Source organism: Montipora foliosa, chromosome 4 (genome assembly GCF_036669935.1).
Source record: "Montipora foliosa isolate CH-2021 chromosome 4, ASM3666993v2, whole genome shotgun sequence".
In the NCBI taxonomy this organism is placed as follows: domain Eukaryota; kingdom Metazoa; phylum Cnidaria; class Anthozoa; order Scleractinia; family Acroporidae; genus Montipora; species Montipora foliosa.
The window spans coordinates 36,831,593-36,849,724 of NC_090872.1; the positions used below are offsets into that span (position 1 = coordinate 36,831,593).

At 40.9% G+C, this 18,132-nt stretch overlaps 1 protein-coding gene across 1 annotated transcript in view; it reads right to left on the reverse strand.

The window, feature by feature from the left end:
• LOC138001284 (allene oxide synthase-lipoxygenase protein-like) overlaps nucleotides 1–18,132 on the reverse strand; it is a 47,326-nt gene that overhangs the window by 8,529 nt on the left and 20,665 nt on the right. Inside the window, exons 2-6 of the mRNA XM_068847938.1 lie at nucleotides 13,298–13,377; nucleotides 11,338–11,759; nucleotides 10,431–10,619; nucleotides 9,006–9,487; nucleotides 4,056–4,319 (exon numbers count right to left, since the gene is read on the reverse strand). Coding sequence (XP_068704039.1) covers nucleotides 4,056–4,319; nucleotides 9,006–9,487; nucleotides 10,431–10,619; nucleotides 11,338–11,759; nucleotides 13,298–13,377 — 1,437 coding nt within the window. The remainder of the gene's footprint in view (nucleotides 1–4,055; nucleotides 4,320–9,005; nucleotides 9,488–10,430; nucleotides 10,620–11,337; nucleotides 11,760–13,297; nucleotides 13,378–18,132) is intronic.

Below are 18,132 nucleotides of genomic sequence, written 5' to 3' on the forward strand. Positions count from 1 at the left end.
CAGGCCAAAGAGAACTTTGCTCCTGAAATGCAACAGTTCCTAACAGACTTGAGAGGACTTGATCCTCAGGGAGACAACTGGACGTTTCGACAACTCAAATGGAACTCACTTTCAGAGTCAAGTGAGAGCGCGTTGTCAATCGATTGTTTAAATAGTCTGGTCTGTAAGCTAGTTGGTCAACAAAAACGTGTTGTTATGATTTACTTGTCAGGCAAGCTACGATGTTATTGACCTTGAAGACCTGTGAACAGTGATTGTTGCGTTTTAATCAGTGCACGTGTGAGTAAGGATCTGGTTTTCACTAGCGACTCAAGCAACATACACAGACGCACTAACGTATCATTTCGTTCATTAGAGTATTTTATCCTAACAAAAGGTACTAGTGATGAACATTCTAATGTTTGCGCATGTTGGTCCATAAGAAAATCACAACAAATTTACAATTAAAATTTATGCGCAGACCTCCACGTAATGCTCAGTCGCGTGTTCAAGAACCAGCGTCGTATATAGGTTAAAAGTCTTAAAATAACATGTAAAATATGCTTCTTGAAACAAAAAAGTCTTGATAAGAGTCTTAAAATTAGCTATAATACGTGTATTCCTAGCATCAGCTGGTAGTTTGTTCCAAATTATTTTATATGTAAAAAGCAAAATCTGTTCAACGCTGTTGAACTGGTAGCCAGTAATAATAATGGAGAAATATCACAAAAGTTTGGAGTCTTGTAGACAAGGCGAGCACAGGAGATTTGGACTCGTTGGATTTTGGCAATGGGGCAGGCCTTAAAGAAGACTGTTGCAATAATCGAGCCTAGACGAAATAAGAGCGTGGATTAGAGGTGCTGCATTCTTCACAGATAGAAATTTCCTAATGCGTCACAGATCATACAAGAAAAAGAACGAGGAGGCACAGGGCTTTATAATATGCCGACCCATATTTAATATGTTGTCAAGTCACGTGCCAAACTTTTTGACAACGGGAGCTGGCGTAATTCGTTTACTTTGGCTAGTTGCTGCCTAGTGCCAAAAAGAATCAACTCTGTCGTATTATCGTTCAGCATCAGTTTTATATTTAGCATCCGTGATTTAATAGCACCAATACAACTTTCCGTGGCAGGAACGGCATGAGTCAGATTGCCAAGTCACGGGTGGAAAGGAGAGATAAAAGTTGCGTATCATCTGCATGGGTGTGTACATTTGGAAGATGTGCATCAACGATTTTAAACAGTTTACTAGGCTAAATGATAAAAAGAAGGGGTCCTAAATAATACCCTTGCGGAACACCCCAGGGAAGGGCAAATCCACTTGGAAGAGCATCAGACACATAGATGCGTTGAGTCCGATTGGTAAGGTACTATGAAAACCATGAGAGAACAGACCCGTTGATTGCAAGCACAGACTGAAGTCTATGAAGCAGGATATCATGATCTATCGTGTCCAATGCTGCCAGTAGATCAAGGAGAAAGAGCATTGTAACACGACCATTATTCCTATTAACGAGAATATCATTATGGACTGAGTAAAGCTGTCTCTGTACTATGATAGCGCCTGTATGCCGACTGGTAGGGAGGAAGAAGATTATAGGTTGCCTTATTCACTTGAAGTTGGTTGTAAACAGTGACGTTCCGTCAATTTAGAAATAAGCTGCAGATAACTTACAGACCATAAATTCTTGAGAAGGGGCGGCAGTGCGGCCTTTTTTAGAAGGGGATGTACCGAAGTACTTTCCCAGGCATGAACCATGAACCAGGAAACTGGCCGGATTGAAGCGAAGAGTTATTTATTTTATTAATGCCTGGGAGAAGAACATCACCAGGATCGACACTTCTGTGTTATGAACTTCTGCTTTTGCTTTCGTTTGCGTTCTTATAGTGAAAGCCAGGCTTAAAGGTCAGTGTTCGCTTATTTTGTCAGTGAAGTTGTTTAATTAATAAAATATCATATATGATGCATTTCATACATAATTTCATCTTAGATTCATTCCTCACGGGAACATTGGAGCCTACAAATGACCAGCTCCCGACGTCAGTAGCTTCATAGCTCAGTTGGTTAGAGCATCACACCGGTATCGAAAGGTCACGGGTTCAAACCCCGTTGAAGTCCTGAATTTTTCAGGCTTCTCTACGCAATTGTAAAAATTGTGTTCATAACTGCGAGGATCATAGCTTCACTTGATTTCATATCCGCAGTTTATATATGATGCATTTCATATATAATTTCATCGTTGAAGTTGTTATTGTTTATTCTGTTGGCATTTTTTCAAGCATGCCTTCGTAAGATGCAGGTAGCAAATTGGAAACAGCCTTGACTGCAACTGAATAAAATCATGGCTTTCCTGATCGACTTCAGGTTGAAGAGATGACATTTTTCTATGATGACAAGGGGATACTGGGAAAAATCCGAGTGCTCCTTTGCAGGAGTCGAACCTACGACGACCTACCGATAACTAATTCGGATGCTTTACCACTGAGCTATAGGAGACTCTTTGGAGCTAGGCCATTAAACTAAGTTCAGATGACACTGTCCTGCTCGTGATACGTCTAGAATACCCTGCGAGCAGAGCCTCTCTAAAGTCTTTTAAGTCGCCGCAGCCCAAGTTTCAGGGCTAGTTACTCCGGTCAAACCGGTTTAGGCAGCGCAAGCGTCATATTTATGAAAAAGTAAAGGTCAAAATCGAGCCTTCAGTACGAAAATCAACATGGCGTCTTGGAGTGCGATAGGGACTTGGCCTGGGTTTGAAACTGTCTCCAAGCAACGGCTTGTGCATACTCAATAAAGACTTAACACGATTTCTGCAGAGTCCTTTCTCTCTCATCGAGTTAAGAAAGACTCTGCTAGCGGGGTGCCTCTAGAACTGAAATTGTTGAAACGACGAATTCTCGCTATAGAAATGAATGACTGTGATGGAAATTGTTGTTGACATGACAATTTCCATCTCAGTCATTCACACGTTCCGGTTGTTGAAACATCAGCTAGTGCCAACAAGACCTTTTAAGGACTAACTTTATCCGGAGGATCAAATCCCATTAACAGAGTAGAATTGCATTGAGAAGGACCTTAAGGGCCCACTGACGTATTTTTTGGGGTGCGTTGCTAAGGATGTAATGTTAAGTAATTTGAGAGAATTTGGTATTATTTTGATCAGTTTCCAACTTTTGTAAGCCAACAACCCTAAATGACGTCATCATGTCACGCCCATGGTCACGTGACCAATAAAAGAAAACTCTAATTTTGTCTCCGTGCTACGCAATTTGGGTATTTAATCGATGGTTTGATAATTTGTATTCGTTTTTGCATCCAGCCAAGCATGGTTTTCTTTTTATTTTGAAAAATGTTCCTTTTAAACACATAAACGATACTGAAATACTCATAACTTTTCCAAAAAAGATGATTTGAAAAAATCAATGCTTAGCTATATTCAGTATTTGGGGGTGAAACGTGCCATGTAAAAAAAAATAATTCAATTTAAAGACCGCTGGAAATTTAGCTTTTCCTCAAAGCCGGAAGTCAGTTCGTTTACGCATGCGCAGTTGATCTGAGAACGAGCGCGAGGAAGGGCGAGGAAAAACCTTCGATGCAAACAACAGTTTGTGTGGTGACTTTTGTTTGTGAGTGGGTTTTCTTGTCAGCTCATGATATGATTACGTCAGTTACCAGAAGTAACATTCACTTCCTTAGCAACGCGCGAAAAATCCGTCTGTGGGCCCTTAAGAACTCTGTTGGCGAGTCCTGGAACAAAACAATCGGGATTAAGGTAGAGGTGGATTTTCTTTCCTCATTTTTAACTCGTGAATTCGCAAAACGCAAGGAATGAATTATAGAGGTTAGTGGCGGCCGGTGTCTTTCCAAAATGGACTATGAACGAGTTAGAGGAAAAAGGCAAGAAACGCGAATGTTCCAAGTTTCAACCAGTGCAAGTTTTGAGGTGCAAAAAAAAGGATCGGTTGCACATTATTCAATTCATTTACGAAAATATTTAATCATTGTTCTCCGGAAAAGCCATATCCTGAGATAAATCATACAAAAAATTATATTATTGTACGTAGACTTAGCGATACCTTTTCCGTGAAAGATTACCATATCGGACTCTACCCAGCGATGGCACGGAAATAGGAATGCCTTCTTCTGTGTAGAGCTGGTCACAATAATTCTTTCCACAAACCAATCAGAGTTCTTAATCCAGCAATTCTCACTGAGGTGAAGCCGTATCATAAGCACTTTCCCCACATCCAATGCCTCTACGGCGAACTTGTCTGAACGTCCTGCTTTAAAATCATTCCAAGTGGAGGCCAAAGGGATCATTCCTGTCTTCCCTTCTGTCCCTAAACGTAATGTAACAGCTATCAGTATCATTATTAGTATCATTATGATAGTGGCAAAACAGCCAGTTTTGATCACACCATTTATAGGAGCATGTCTGCAAACAACTCTCAGATGAAGAAAACCAATATAGCCATCGAAAGGAAACCATGCAAAGAAGATTTAATCTAGTTAAAATTTAAAAAACGACCTCTGGCTAAAATGATTAAAAACTACGAGCTTTTGACTGCCCGAACTGTCAAACTGAAATACTTTGATGTCGTTCCTGAAAAGCAGAGCAACATCTTTTCAAAATAACATCAATGCCAGACATGCCAAAAAACTCGCTAATTTGAACACCAGGGGTTCTCAAAAAGCTGACATCGACAAGAACAACTGGGTTGTGAACCTCTCCACGAAACCACTTCTACCAGAGGAACGATCTCTCTTGGAGAAAGGCCTCAAATTTGCCCCAACGCCAACTATCATACCACATAAGGACATCGTTGCTGAAATTGAAGCTGCCATCCGCCACCTGCCTGATGATTCCAAAGATGCGGTTAGAACAAGTTCTGCTGCTGTTCTTCATAGGGCACGACTACCGGCACACAATAATGTTTCCAAAGAAGAAAGAAAGCCTTAAACAATCTTAAGAAAGACCAGTCCAGAGTCGTAATGAAGGCCGACAAGGGGAATTGTTTTGTTGTCATGGATAGATCTGAATATGACAACAAGATGGAAACCTTACTCAACGACAGATCCACCTATGAAGTAATTTCCACATCTCTTTTCCGCCGAATCGAACGTGAATTGAACGCTATGCTCCTCTCTTTAAAGAGACAGCAAAAAATAGATGAACGAACATACCGCAAACTTCACTCGATTGACGGCACACCACCAGCGATTCGCGGTTCTGTTAAGCACCATAAAGAAGGGAACCCCCTGAGACCCATCGTCACCTGTATTGGCTCAGCACTATACAACAAATCCAAATTTCTAACGGATATCCTTTCTCCGCTTCAGAATCGCAACGGATACTCTGTTGCCAACTCCTTGCAGTTTTCCAAAGAATTATCCGATATCGAGATTGATGATAATGAAATTTTGGTCTCTTTTGATGTTGTGTCACTCTTCACCGCAATCCCTATAGATAAAGCTTGTGTGTACATAAAAAAGAAACTTGAACAAGATGCCACCCTTCCTTCAAGGACAAATTTGGACATCGATGACATCACTAAACTTCTTCAATTCACCTTGTCCAACAACTATTTTATGTTCAACGACAGAATTTATGAACAAGTCCTTGGCTGTGCGATGGGCAGTCCTGTCAGCCCCGTTGTGGCCAATCTTTGCATGGAGGAGATCGAAGAGTCTGCAATAAGTATTTCATCCGTTCGCCCCAAAATTTGGAAAAGGTACGTGGACGATCGTTTTTGCATCATTGGGAAGAACGACGTCTCAGCCTTCCATGACACATTAAATTCAATTGACCCTAACATCTCTGGTCTCCCGAAGAAAGGGAGTCATCGTTGTTAATGTTTACAGAAAGCCCACCCATACAGACAGATACATAGATTTTTATTCCCATCACAACAGGCAACACAAGGTCAGCACAGCATCAAGTCTCCTGCACAGGGCTCTAAATCTACCCAATTCTTCTGAAGGAAAAAACGGGAACTTAATTACGTCCAGGCAGCTCTGGAGTCCAACGGTTATCCATCTAGCTTTATCAAAAGCATACACGCTAGAAAGACTCGAGTTTCTACAACAAATGTATCCCCGGAGGAACTCGTTGGAATGTTTTTCAAGATGGTTGAACCAACCGAGTCACGCACGTCTTTCGCTTCTCTCCCTTACATCAAAGGAGTAACTGAGCCTTTGACACGCATCCTCAAAAAACACGATGTCACGGTTGTAAACAAACCATTCACCACTCTACAACAACAGTTCCCAGTACCGAAATTCCGACCTTCGATGGAATCGCAGATCAACGTCGTATATAAAATTCCCTGTACAAATTGTTCGTGGTGTTATATTGGGGAAACCGGCAGAGCTTTTAATACGCGAAAAAAAGAACATTTAAGAAACACCAAAACTGCTGCCAAAGGCTCTAGAATTGCTAATCACGCTTGGTCCAACAACCACGCCATTGATTTCGAAAATGCGTCAGTTATTGACAAAGGCACTTTTAGAACGATAAAAACATTAGAAGCGTGGCATACCACAGTGACACCTAACTCAGATAACAATTCGTGCCCTTTACCTGGACAATACAACATTCTTTTTAACAAATATTCATAAATTTTCTACATTCTCATCATTTTGCAATGTACGTTTTTATTTAAATTTTCTCATCGATTTCTTATCATTGGCCGTTTTATACTAGAGACGCATAATTCGTCTGGGACGAACTTGGGCAAACATTTTTTCTGCGTCTGTTAAATTCGTCTAGTATAAAGACGGCCATAAGACGCATTATGCATCTGGACTAAGAATTTATTTTAGTGCGTCTTCGAAGACGCACTAAACTGGAAAGTTCGTCCAGACGCATTATGCGTCTAGTGCCCGTCTTTATACTTGACGAAATTAACAGACGCAGAACAAATGTTCGCCCAAGTTCGTCCAAGACGAATTATGCGTCTCATATAGTTCGTCCCGTCTTTACACTAGACGGATAACATGAGAGACGCATAATTCGTCTGGACGGATTATGCGTCTCTAGTATAAAAACGGCCATTCATTTTACCCGTCGAAGACTGCAGTTCGGGCAGTCGAAAGCTCGTAGTTTTTAATCATTTTAGCCAGAGATCGTTTTTTAAATTTTAACTATGTTTCATCCTGGCTGCGGCCCTTCAATATTTTCAAGATTTCATCTGTTGCGAGAACAAGAAAATTGATGATATTTCATTAATTTTGTTGTCGGCTAGGCATGTTTGTAAATAAAACGTCTGAGTTATCATCAACGTTTCAATGGGGATTTAAAGAGTACGTAGTCAGCTGAAAGATAGTTTTTCAATTTATTTGACTATTTTTAAAGGTGGAGGGGTAGTTTCGAAAGAAACTGTGGTGCTGCGTCGGTGGGGAAGTAGTATACAAAAATTTGGTTTTATCAACGGAGTTGATAATGTAAATTGGCCACCGTACAGAGATTCTAAAAGCTGACGTTTCGAGCGTTAGCCCTTCGTCAGAGCGAATCGCTCTGACGAAGGGCTAACGCTCGAAACGTCAGCTTTTAGAATCTCTGTACGGTGGCCAATTTACATTATCAACTCCGTTGATAAAACCAAATTTTTGTATTTTTAAAGGTGGTTGCCCAAAATTCGTTAGGGAGCTTTTGAGCAAGGGCGAAGCGCCGGCAAAGAGAATGTGATGAAACAATAGGTCTAACAAGCAAAAACAAAAGCTCTGCACGCCCTGCAGGTACGTTCCACACTTGTGTACATTTCTATGCCGTTCTCGCTCTGACAAAAGGGACCTTAAGATCTACGACGGCGACGTCGACGAAAACGTCACCTCAAAATAGAACTGTGCTTTAGTAAAAGTCTTTCGCGATTATTCCATCTCGTTCACGTCGTACAATGTGGGCGAAGTATCCTAAAAATAAATTGGTACGAGCGGTTTCAGATTGAAAATAGAGAATGAAACATTCCCTGTTGCATGCTCACGTTGTCGTCAAAACCTAAAATTTAGTGATTTCACGTCGTCGTCACGCAGAGAATCGCAAAAATATGAGCTAAAATCCGTGTTGCACGTGCAGCGCGATTATTTATGCTCTTTTAACCAATGATATCATTGTTTTGTGGCGTTTTCGTCGACTTCGTCGTCGTAGATGTTAAGCTCCCGACGTGAATTGGCCAGGTTTTTTTGTGTGAAGTATGCGAGCACTTGACGATAAATTTTCGGTTTTCTTTTTAAACACCCACTCGGTTCTCTTCCATTTTATTCAAAGAATATTTATACACACTTTCCATGCCGAGCGAATTGGAGTAATCGCAAAATTATCATAAAATAAGCAGAAATAATATTTTAAACAACGATCTGTTAGCCGTCGTCGTCGTCCTCGCTTGAGGTCCTATTATTCACATCAACCAATCAGCGACAAACGATTGTTAAACCAAACACAATTTACTCGATCCAAATAAGTGTTAGGGTTTCCCCATTCGCTAGATGGCTTGCCGCATTAATGAAGTTTTTCATACTTTCATTCGTCCATCTATGCACCTATTCCTCCCTCCCTCCCTCCCTCCATCCTGCATGACCGTCCATCCACCCGTCCTTTCTTTCGTTTACTGGTTCGTTCGCTCATTCTTTCATTTGTTCATTAAAACTCCCCCAGTGCGCATAACTATGGTTCCTCTTCTGTTGCCAATCAACAGTAAACAAAAGCTACAATAACATGGTTGGCAATTAACTTGGTTTCGTGACATCCACGATTTCATGCTGAGATTAAGAAATGAGGAAAAATGACCTGAAAGTTAGAAAGATCATTGCTGTTAAATAAGCACCTTAGGCAGCTGTAAGTAAACTAAAAAGATCGTTGCTTGACTCAATCTAACTGCCATGATCTTTCTGTCTTTCATCTCATGACTTTCATGATATTGGTTTCACAATATGCAACTGTACTCTGTCAAATCTTGTAACATAAGAATTTCTCCTGCCGTTTTTAACAAAAAGACTTTTAATGTACAGAAACAATAAGACAATCTTACCTGTGAGCGACAGAAAAATGCGTGCATCAGTACGTGCTTTCTTGTGTTTTGCAGTTTGCACGCTGATTGAGTAAATGGCAGTTTGATCGGGTGCATAATTTGATCCGTCCCTGAGCGCTCGTAGTTTTTGCGTCCTCTCGTACACTTCCTTTCTTATATGAACTACACAGTTAGAGTCGTGGATTGAGCAAGCTGGTAGCAATCCGAGGCAAGGCGCTAAATTTCCTGGATTAAAACGCATTTTCTCTGTAACATCCGGGCTAAGGAAAACATTTATTGTGACGTCGGCGACATCCAACCAGGGATGCGTTGCTTCGTCCCAGTATCTTGCGACATTCAGAATGGCAGCTGGATCATCTGATCGCGGCACATGAAAAGTTAGCTGCAGTTTGTATTTCACCGATCCTTCGTAAAGACGCTTTCTAAACTCTTCTCTTAAGTAATTTTTGCCTCTTGTCTCTGTGGGAAGCCTCTTTTGATCCCTGAAGCCAAAAGACAGTAAAGCTATGCGGGTGTTTGAAGAAAGTGAAAAAGTCATCCTTGTGGCTTCAATATTTGAAATTCCTGGCTAATTTATAGAAACTCTAATCATATAAGATGAAATCCTTAAGTAAGCGCAATACTCAATAAACCACCTAATTCAATTGGATGGTTTGCAATCCAGAAACATCTCGACAGGAATTTGGGGGAATGGGGGGAGTTCAACCCAGAAACGCACAATAACAAGCAACCTATCTGTCTATGCGTCTCTCCTTATTCAGTATACAAACTCTTTGTAAACCCCGGAAAAAACAATTTGATGTGGGATTTAATTACCACAAGTTTAAGGTCACTAGCTCAAATGATATTTTTTAAAGCAGCTTTCAGTTAGTATTTGTTGGAATAGAAGCCAATCAGAATAATTTTATGATTACAAGGATAACCATTGCAGTCACATGAGAGCCGCTTAAGGTGGCTCAAACCACGTTCAACACCTTCAAGTCACATTCTTATTATGAGGATTGGTACTACAATTCTGCATCACGTATTAGCAATGTTATGGTACCACAGGAAACACCAATTACTGCTAAACAAGACGCGGTCATTATTGTGACGTAATAAGTCATCATAGCAACGGAAAAGCCCTGTAAAATCATCCTATATTTTGGTTTTAGTTGCTCATACCTTAAAAACGAACGCGGTGACCCCCATTTTTTTATTGCTAGAGAGTAACCAGAAGGCCGAGGTGAACCTTTCTGCAAAGTTTTAAAAAATTCTGTAGGGCGGATTCAGCTGAAAGTTTTAAAACAGGAGGTTATTTCATGCAAATTGTCAAATTTATGAGTCTCAGATCTTTATTAATTTCAGTTAGGTTGATCATAATACTGTGTGTGTGCTATAAGGTCAATGAACAAAATTCCAGGGATTCTAAGAAGAAACTCTTACCAAACATTCCTCTGATCTTCCTCTGATAGCAGGCCCGTTTCTGGTGCGCCATCAGCTGGAATCAGACGGAATCTGACGTAACGCTTAACGCCATCAAAGGCTTTGAAGTCGAAGATAATTTCAGAGTAATACCGCTGGTCGAAAAATGATTTTGGTGCACGTCGCAGACCCTCGATATTGGCAGCAAGGCTGAAATGTTTAAAGCAGAGTATTTAACGAAATTAGTTCATCACAGAATGTTTAAAATTACCACAACATCTTAAAACCTACTTTCATCTAGGTAAAATCGAATCATTTTTTAATTATTGCCCTCAACATTAATTAAGATAAAACCAGCGATAGATTCCTTGACATCTCGATCACTGAGTTATAGTTTGGGAATTGTGTAAATCTCCTGTTTGGGGGTTATAACAGAACAAAGACCAGCAACTGCATCGCTCAGCTATTACCTATTAGGTACATTGACAATCAAGACAGATATATTAGAGCTGAATAATGGAGAAATTCACACTGGGTTTAAGGGGCCTCAAGAAAAGTTCTACTTAACGGTAACCCAAATATAATGTAAAAGAAACGTGTTTTCAGTGTAAACCACGTTCTGTTTTAATTCAATATCAATAAGAAGGCCAGTAAAAGTGACATGTTGCTCAAACGATCCCATGGCATAGAGACGGAGAAGAAGTTAACTATAACTTAGTAAATGCTGCGGAAATACTGAAGATGAAGACCTTTATCCGAGAGAACTTAAACTGCTTGTCGGAATATCAGGAATGAGAGCTTGGTTTGAAGTAAAAGCCTCAACGAGGCTTGGGCTTTTCTGAGAACCTCATAAGTTATCGCAGTTTACAAGTTGGGTGAATTTTGAAAAAAGAAATTAAGCTCAAGTTTAAGTAATGCATATACTAACTAATCTGGTCTTTTCAGATAATAGTCTTTGATGTTCTTGCTTCGATAAGCTTCTATCGCATCAAAGATACCCTGTGCATCGAAGAAGACAGTAGACCTTCCAGTTGACATCAAAATGTCCAACGGACTTGCTCCATCACTATCAGCAAATCTTAGGGAGGCGCCCAAGAAATTCAATCCCGCATCGTCCATTGACTTTAAAGTTGCGTGACGAAGGCAGACGGGATAAGATCGACCGGGAATAAAGAACTCGCATTCAGGAAACTGTGGATCGGCCACGATTGTAGCGATACCCTGGGCTCCAATTCCTATTGAATGAGTTGGTCGCTTTCTACTAAACAGAGCAGCTGCGCCAAAGATGAATTTAATTTTCTCCTTCTCAATATAAAGTCTGACATCATCGAATATACGCCGTGGTGGAGCCTGAAATCACAGAAATATTTAGAAGTAAAGTAAAGAATGATAATCGCTTGTCTTAAATGACCAAAATGTAGTCACTACTTCTTTATGATGGAAAATAATACACTTTCAATAATAACACTCTGTAGCATGGCATTCTCTAAGGCCAGAGCTCGAGAAGGCTTTCAAAATGTGAAACTATGTACAAAATTTCAACCACACATTATTGCTGTAAAGAGAATTACTTGCCTCTCGTTACCATAAAACGCTTTTGGGCAGTTTTAAACACACAATCCTTGAGTAGGCGCCCGCTCTGTAACTCGATTGCTCGATCCCAGTAAGCGATATACGATATCGCTGCAAGCCAGGTAACAAATAATGATTTTGTTGTTACTTTTGCTTGAAGCAATTAGGAAAATGGTGTGACTACTACGCGTTTGCTCCTGGCCGACTCTGTTTACTGCGGCTATCGAACAAGTCCCAGCGTCACATTGATTTGCTGCAAATGCCGAAACAAAAGTCTTTTCATTTCATTTCTTAAATTCCTCTGAACGTGCATCAGATGCACAGGGCGTATCGATCACGGTATGAAGTGGTTTCTCTCCTTAAATCCGAGTATCAATGGCTATCTCACCATTATTTAAGGATTCCAATCCGTTATTCTTTAGTTAAATAGATTCATACAAGTAGTTTGCATATGATCGCAAAGAGTCGAGGATCGCAGAAATTTCTGCCATCGTCTCAAAAGTCGTCTCCGATTCTACTGGAACACACGTTTGTGCGAGAGCCTGCCATCAACCCTGGTGCAATCTACAACCTACGATTCTGTGATCGTCTTTAATGGCCGTTTTTATATTGCATCTGTTAAATTCGTCTAGCATCAGTAAAGACGGGCACAAGACGCATTATGCGTCTGGACGAAGTATCTACTTTAGTACGTCTTCGAAGACACACTAAACTTGAAAGTTCGTTCAGACGCATTATGCGTCTTGTGCCCGTCTTTATACTAGACGACAGACGCAGAAAAATGTTTGCCCAAGTTCGTCCCAGACGAATTTTGCGTCTCATATAGTTCGTCCCGCCTTTCCACAAGACGGATAACACGAAAGACGCATAATTATGCGTCTCTAGTGTAAACATGGCCAATTACATGAAAACCAGGCTTATGAATCAAGCATAGAGCGGTTTTCAATTAAGTGTCGACAGTAATCAGCGAATTGCTTTGGTTTTGCATTACTTCACTCAGTGATTGGTTTAAAGTTCTGGCTCCATTTCTTCAGCCAAATAAATCAGAACTGAAACCAAAAGCAATCGTGGCTCGTGCCTGCACATTTCCCGCACTTTGTGTCGGCTACGTGTAATTTCTTCGAGTTTTCATTGGTCTACAGGATTGTCTCCGTCTTTTTTGATTGGCCCAAGTAATTATTTTGGTTTTGGTTTTACGACACTCGATTGAAACTCGCTCTAAAAGAAAAATATTCGTTATCATTGCTGTCGGCCTTAGAACATTTCTTATTGTCGACATGACCTATTCATACAGTCAGTTGGCAAGCCTAACCTACCGTGTTTGCTTCCTCTATCTTCTTATTAAATTCCTCTTCTCCCTTGATTTCCTTATAAATTTCATAGCCATAATTTTTCCCTAAGAAAGGCGATCGAACATTTTAGAACATAGCTAATAAGGATAATCTGGGTTATCAAAGGGAATCCATGTCACATTCCATCACTTCACTCGAGCCCGCCTTGCATATGGTGATCCACCCTTGCGCCCTGCTTCTGTGATTCGTGTTTACTTACGCCTTCTGAAAATTTTCCATTACCTTAGACAAAACGAAACTTGGTTTAATTACCAATACGAATTGCGAAATAAATGAGTATACGAAAGAGTGAAGAGATCCTCGGACTTATCTGGACATTTTAAGCAATTGTCTCCTGGAGACTACTGAAAAATTCAAAAATTTGGTTTATCAACGGAGTTGATAATGTAAATTGGCCACCGTACAGAGATTCTAAAAGCTGACGTTTCGAACCTTAGCCCTTCGTCAGAGCGAATCGACGAAGGGCTAACGCTCGAAACGTCAGCTTTTAGAATCTCTGTACGGTGGCCAATTTACATTATCAACTCCGTTGATAAACCAAATTTTTGTATACTACTTCCCCACCGACGCAGCACCACAGTTTCTTTAGAAACTACCGTCTTCATTCATTTACTGAAAAATTCAGGTGGCTTTAACGGGATTCGAACCCATGACATCGGCGATGCCGGTGCAATGCTCTACTAACTAAGGTATGAAGCCATTCATTTGGCAGCAGGTTAGTTTGTTGGGCTCATGTGTTCCCGTGAAAGGACTGATGAATGAAGGATATGATCATTTGATTTTAAATTTCATCCATTTATCGTGTCAGTTCTGGGAAACACATGAGCCCAACAAGCTGACCTGCTCCCAACAGAGTAGCTTCATAGTTCAGTTGGTAGAGCATTGCACTTTCATCACAGAGGTCATAGGTTGAAGGTACATGATTTTTTCAGGTTTCTGTACGAGACAGTTGTTAACTGTCCAGTTAAGTGCGATGATCACTCCTACCTAATTGTGTTGTACAATAACGACCAAGGAGAAAACCATGACCAGAGTCTTGTACGAGAGGATCGGCAAATGTAAGGGACGGACCATACAGATAGATACCTTGTCAACGCCAAAGGAAGTATGAATTTTAATCAAGAACTTTCAAAATTCCTTCACATTGCACATCACATAATTATTGTCATTGCTTACGAGCCAGAAGGCCCATCAAGCAAATCAGGCCGGCGCTTATCTTTGGTTTCCGTAGCATGAGGCGACTAGGAGTACCTATACTCCTCCCTTGATGGGATGCTAGTCCATCGCAGGGTTACCCCCAGCATTACGACGGTACCCATTTATACACCTGGGTGGAGAGAGGCACCGTGAGAGTAAAGTGTCTTGCCCTATCGGTGCTCTTATCGGCATCCTATCCCAGGAAAGCACAATTCCATAGCTTTTGCTTTTACACTCACGATATCTACTTGTAGTGCAGTCAAATTTATAGACCGGTAATATAAGCGGTGAACCGTGACATGAGTCGTTCTCATTGGTCAGGGCGGCGATGAAAGAAAACAGCTTGGCCAGTTATTGTTTGCGCTATTGCTCTGAATATCACACTAAAGAATGAATGGTGCCGTTCGGCATTTGACAAAAGTTCCATTTTCGTTTAGGCCATTTCTTGTTTACTCTTAGGTCGTGTTCTATTGGGATCAACCGTTTCAACTGCAAACGATTTAGGTTGAAGTGGTTGAGGTTTCCCAACGCGGTAACTCCTGGGAATAGTTATTACCAGACGTCTCAGCGTTGACAGGTCGAGGGAAAGCAACACTTCAGGAGCCCGCGACAGACTTTAAATGGCCCACGTAAACGACAGCGGTCGCTGCCAATGCTTTTCCAACCGTTTCAACTTAGTTTGATGCCGGTTGAAAAAGTTGATCAACCAAACCAACCGAAAATGTTTTTTTGCCGAATAGAACACTAAAAGACCCAACCAACCCAACCAACTAAAAACGGTTGATCCCAATATAGCACGACCTTAATTAAAAGTCGTTTTATATGATACAAGACGTGCACTTAATTTTTTTGGCAATTCAGTATGCGACAGCCGAACTAACATGATGAAGTAAAATGATTTTAGTTTTTCATCCGTTGTTTGCAAGCGATTATCTTTCGTACTGAAAGGGAGATACCTTTTACTTTCAAACGGAGCTTAAAACTATCTGGAGAAAGTAGATCTTAGTAGGTACTCTTGGTATCCAAAAACAAAATTGAGGGTAATATTACATTTTTGAGAGATAAGTAAGCTTCAATTTGAGAAAGAACGTCATACATTGCTTTGTATTTTAAAGCTCTTTACAAATATTATCCATCAATTATCTTTGAAAAATGCGTGGTTAGCCCAAATTTTCTTTTTGAATTTCAATAACACATGCTAAGATCTACATTTCCTGCATAATCATAAACGGGGCAGAAATACCTTTGAATTAGTAACGATCGGATACTAGGCAACATACTGTACTTCTGACTGAAACTTTGAATTGACTAGTAGCATTGAAGTTTCTCACGACCATTTTGATTCTGATCACATTTTAATTGACTTTGACACTGAAATTGTACTTGGTCTTCCTCAAAAGGTCTCAAAACATAAAAATAATTTAATACTTCTGTGGCGCAAAATGCATTACAATATATGATCTGGCTGACGTCATGCTTACAACTCCAATGTAATGAGTTAATTGATCTCAATCGGGCAGAATGACGCGACATTCATTATTTATTCGAGGGAACCGGAGCAGAAAATTTGAATGCGAACCCTAGTCATTTAACAGCGAGCAATATCAGAGTTGGTGGAGGGGACCCTCCACTAACTCTAACGTGTGGAGTATGTACGAGTTGAACGTGATTTTTAGGTAAGAGAACCACGCTTTAAAAAAGTGAACAACGGGAAATACGAGTTTGCTGTTTTCTCAACATATTCTGTACTTGTCACCATCCATTTGAGAGTGTTTTATCAATTGCGTAGAGAAGCCTGGAAATTCAGGACTTCAAAGGGGTTTGTACCCGTGACCTCGCGACGCCAGTGCGACGCTCTGCACCAACTAAGCTATGAAGCCACTGATCTTGAAAGCTGGTGATTTGTGGGTTCAAATTTTAGCAATAGAGGTTTTGCACGGCAGCCATGTTGCATGGCAGGTACAATGAAAATGCTTTGCATTAGAAAGAACATTTGTTCCCAAAGGAAAAAGAATCTATTGTTCCTGCTATGCAACATGGCTGCGGTGCAAAACCTCTATTGCAAAGAGAATCCCCGTTAATAACTGCGAAGATCATAGCTTCACTTGATTTCATATCCGCAGTTCAATATATGATTCATTTCATATATCATTTCGTTCAGTAACAATAACAATAAATCTTCGGAGTGATCACGAAGCTCTCTGGGCCGATCTCAGACTAAAACGTTTACCCCGGGGGTTTTCTAACTTTATAGTGGGTGTGGTATATCAACCTCCAGATGCTGATGATACTGCTATGAGGAACTGATTACCTTGTGTCACTCTCTGGAGTCTGTAGAGGTGAAATAACCTGGTTGTGCCCTCATCCTTACCGGTGACTTCAGGACACTTCTTCTAATGACTGCATCTGCTGTGAGAGCTTTCCAGTTAAAGCTGTTGTCGATTTTCGGACTAGGGGTGACAGAACACTGGACCAAATGTTCAAATCAATTGTGCAGAGCATTTCTCTCACCCCAGTGGTCTGCCCCCGTTTGGCCTTTCTGACCATCAGACTGTGATAACGGAGGTTGGCTTTCGAGACAAGTCCTTTAAGCTCAAACTCAAGATAGATTTTGCCTGCGAGGATGCTAGAAATGAGCGGCCAAGCAAGGCATGGAGTGTTGGTCACACTTGTTAGCAGCTGATCAGACGTGCTAAAAGAAGCTTAACATTCTCATTGAAACTTTTAACCTCGGTCTTGACACCATTATGCGCGGAACGTCCTTGGATGAGTATTCATCTAAAACAACTTATTGCGCGCCGTCAAAAGGATTTTGCGTCCAGAAATAAGTTTCTGTTTAAGGCTTTAAGGAACAAGGTTAACCGCATACACGAACGCTGACGTCAGGTTTATTACGAGAACAAAGTCAGATATTTCCGCTACTGTAAACCTCGTGTTTGGTGGTGGGAAGTGAATCAACTCTGTGGAGCCTCTAGACCAACTGGGCATGACCTAAAATCTCTCCTCAGATCTTACCTGTGAGGATGCTGCTCTTCCCGATAAGAGATCAACCAAGCGTTTGTTAGCGTAATGAAGGACTATTCTTCTCGATCTTGCTGCCCTGATGACCTCCCTGACTGGGTGCTTAAACAATTCGCGGACATTCTAGTAGCGCCCATGGCCAATATTTTCAACAACTCGTTCTCTGAATGCAGAGTTCGGCGTGCTTGGAAACTTGCAGACATTTCTCCCTTACCCAAGGCGCCTACTGTCAGTGACTTTAATAAAGATTTCGCAGGCCAATCTCTTTGACTTCTACGCTGTCAAAGATTGCAGAGGGCTTTATGATCAACAATGCGCTGAAACCAGTCAGGTTACCCACCATCGATCCAAGTAAATTTGGTTTCATCCCGGGCACGTCTACGACATTTTCCCTAATTTCCATGTTCCACCACTGGTTGCGTGCTACCGACGGCACTGGGTCGACTGTAAGGACCGCTCTTATGGATTTCCGGAAAGCATTTGACTTGATAGATCACCACATTCTGGTTGCCAAATTGTGCAATCTTGGAGTTGAGCCTTCTGCCGTTAATTGAACAATAGATTTCTTGAGAGACAGGCAA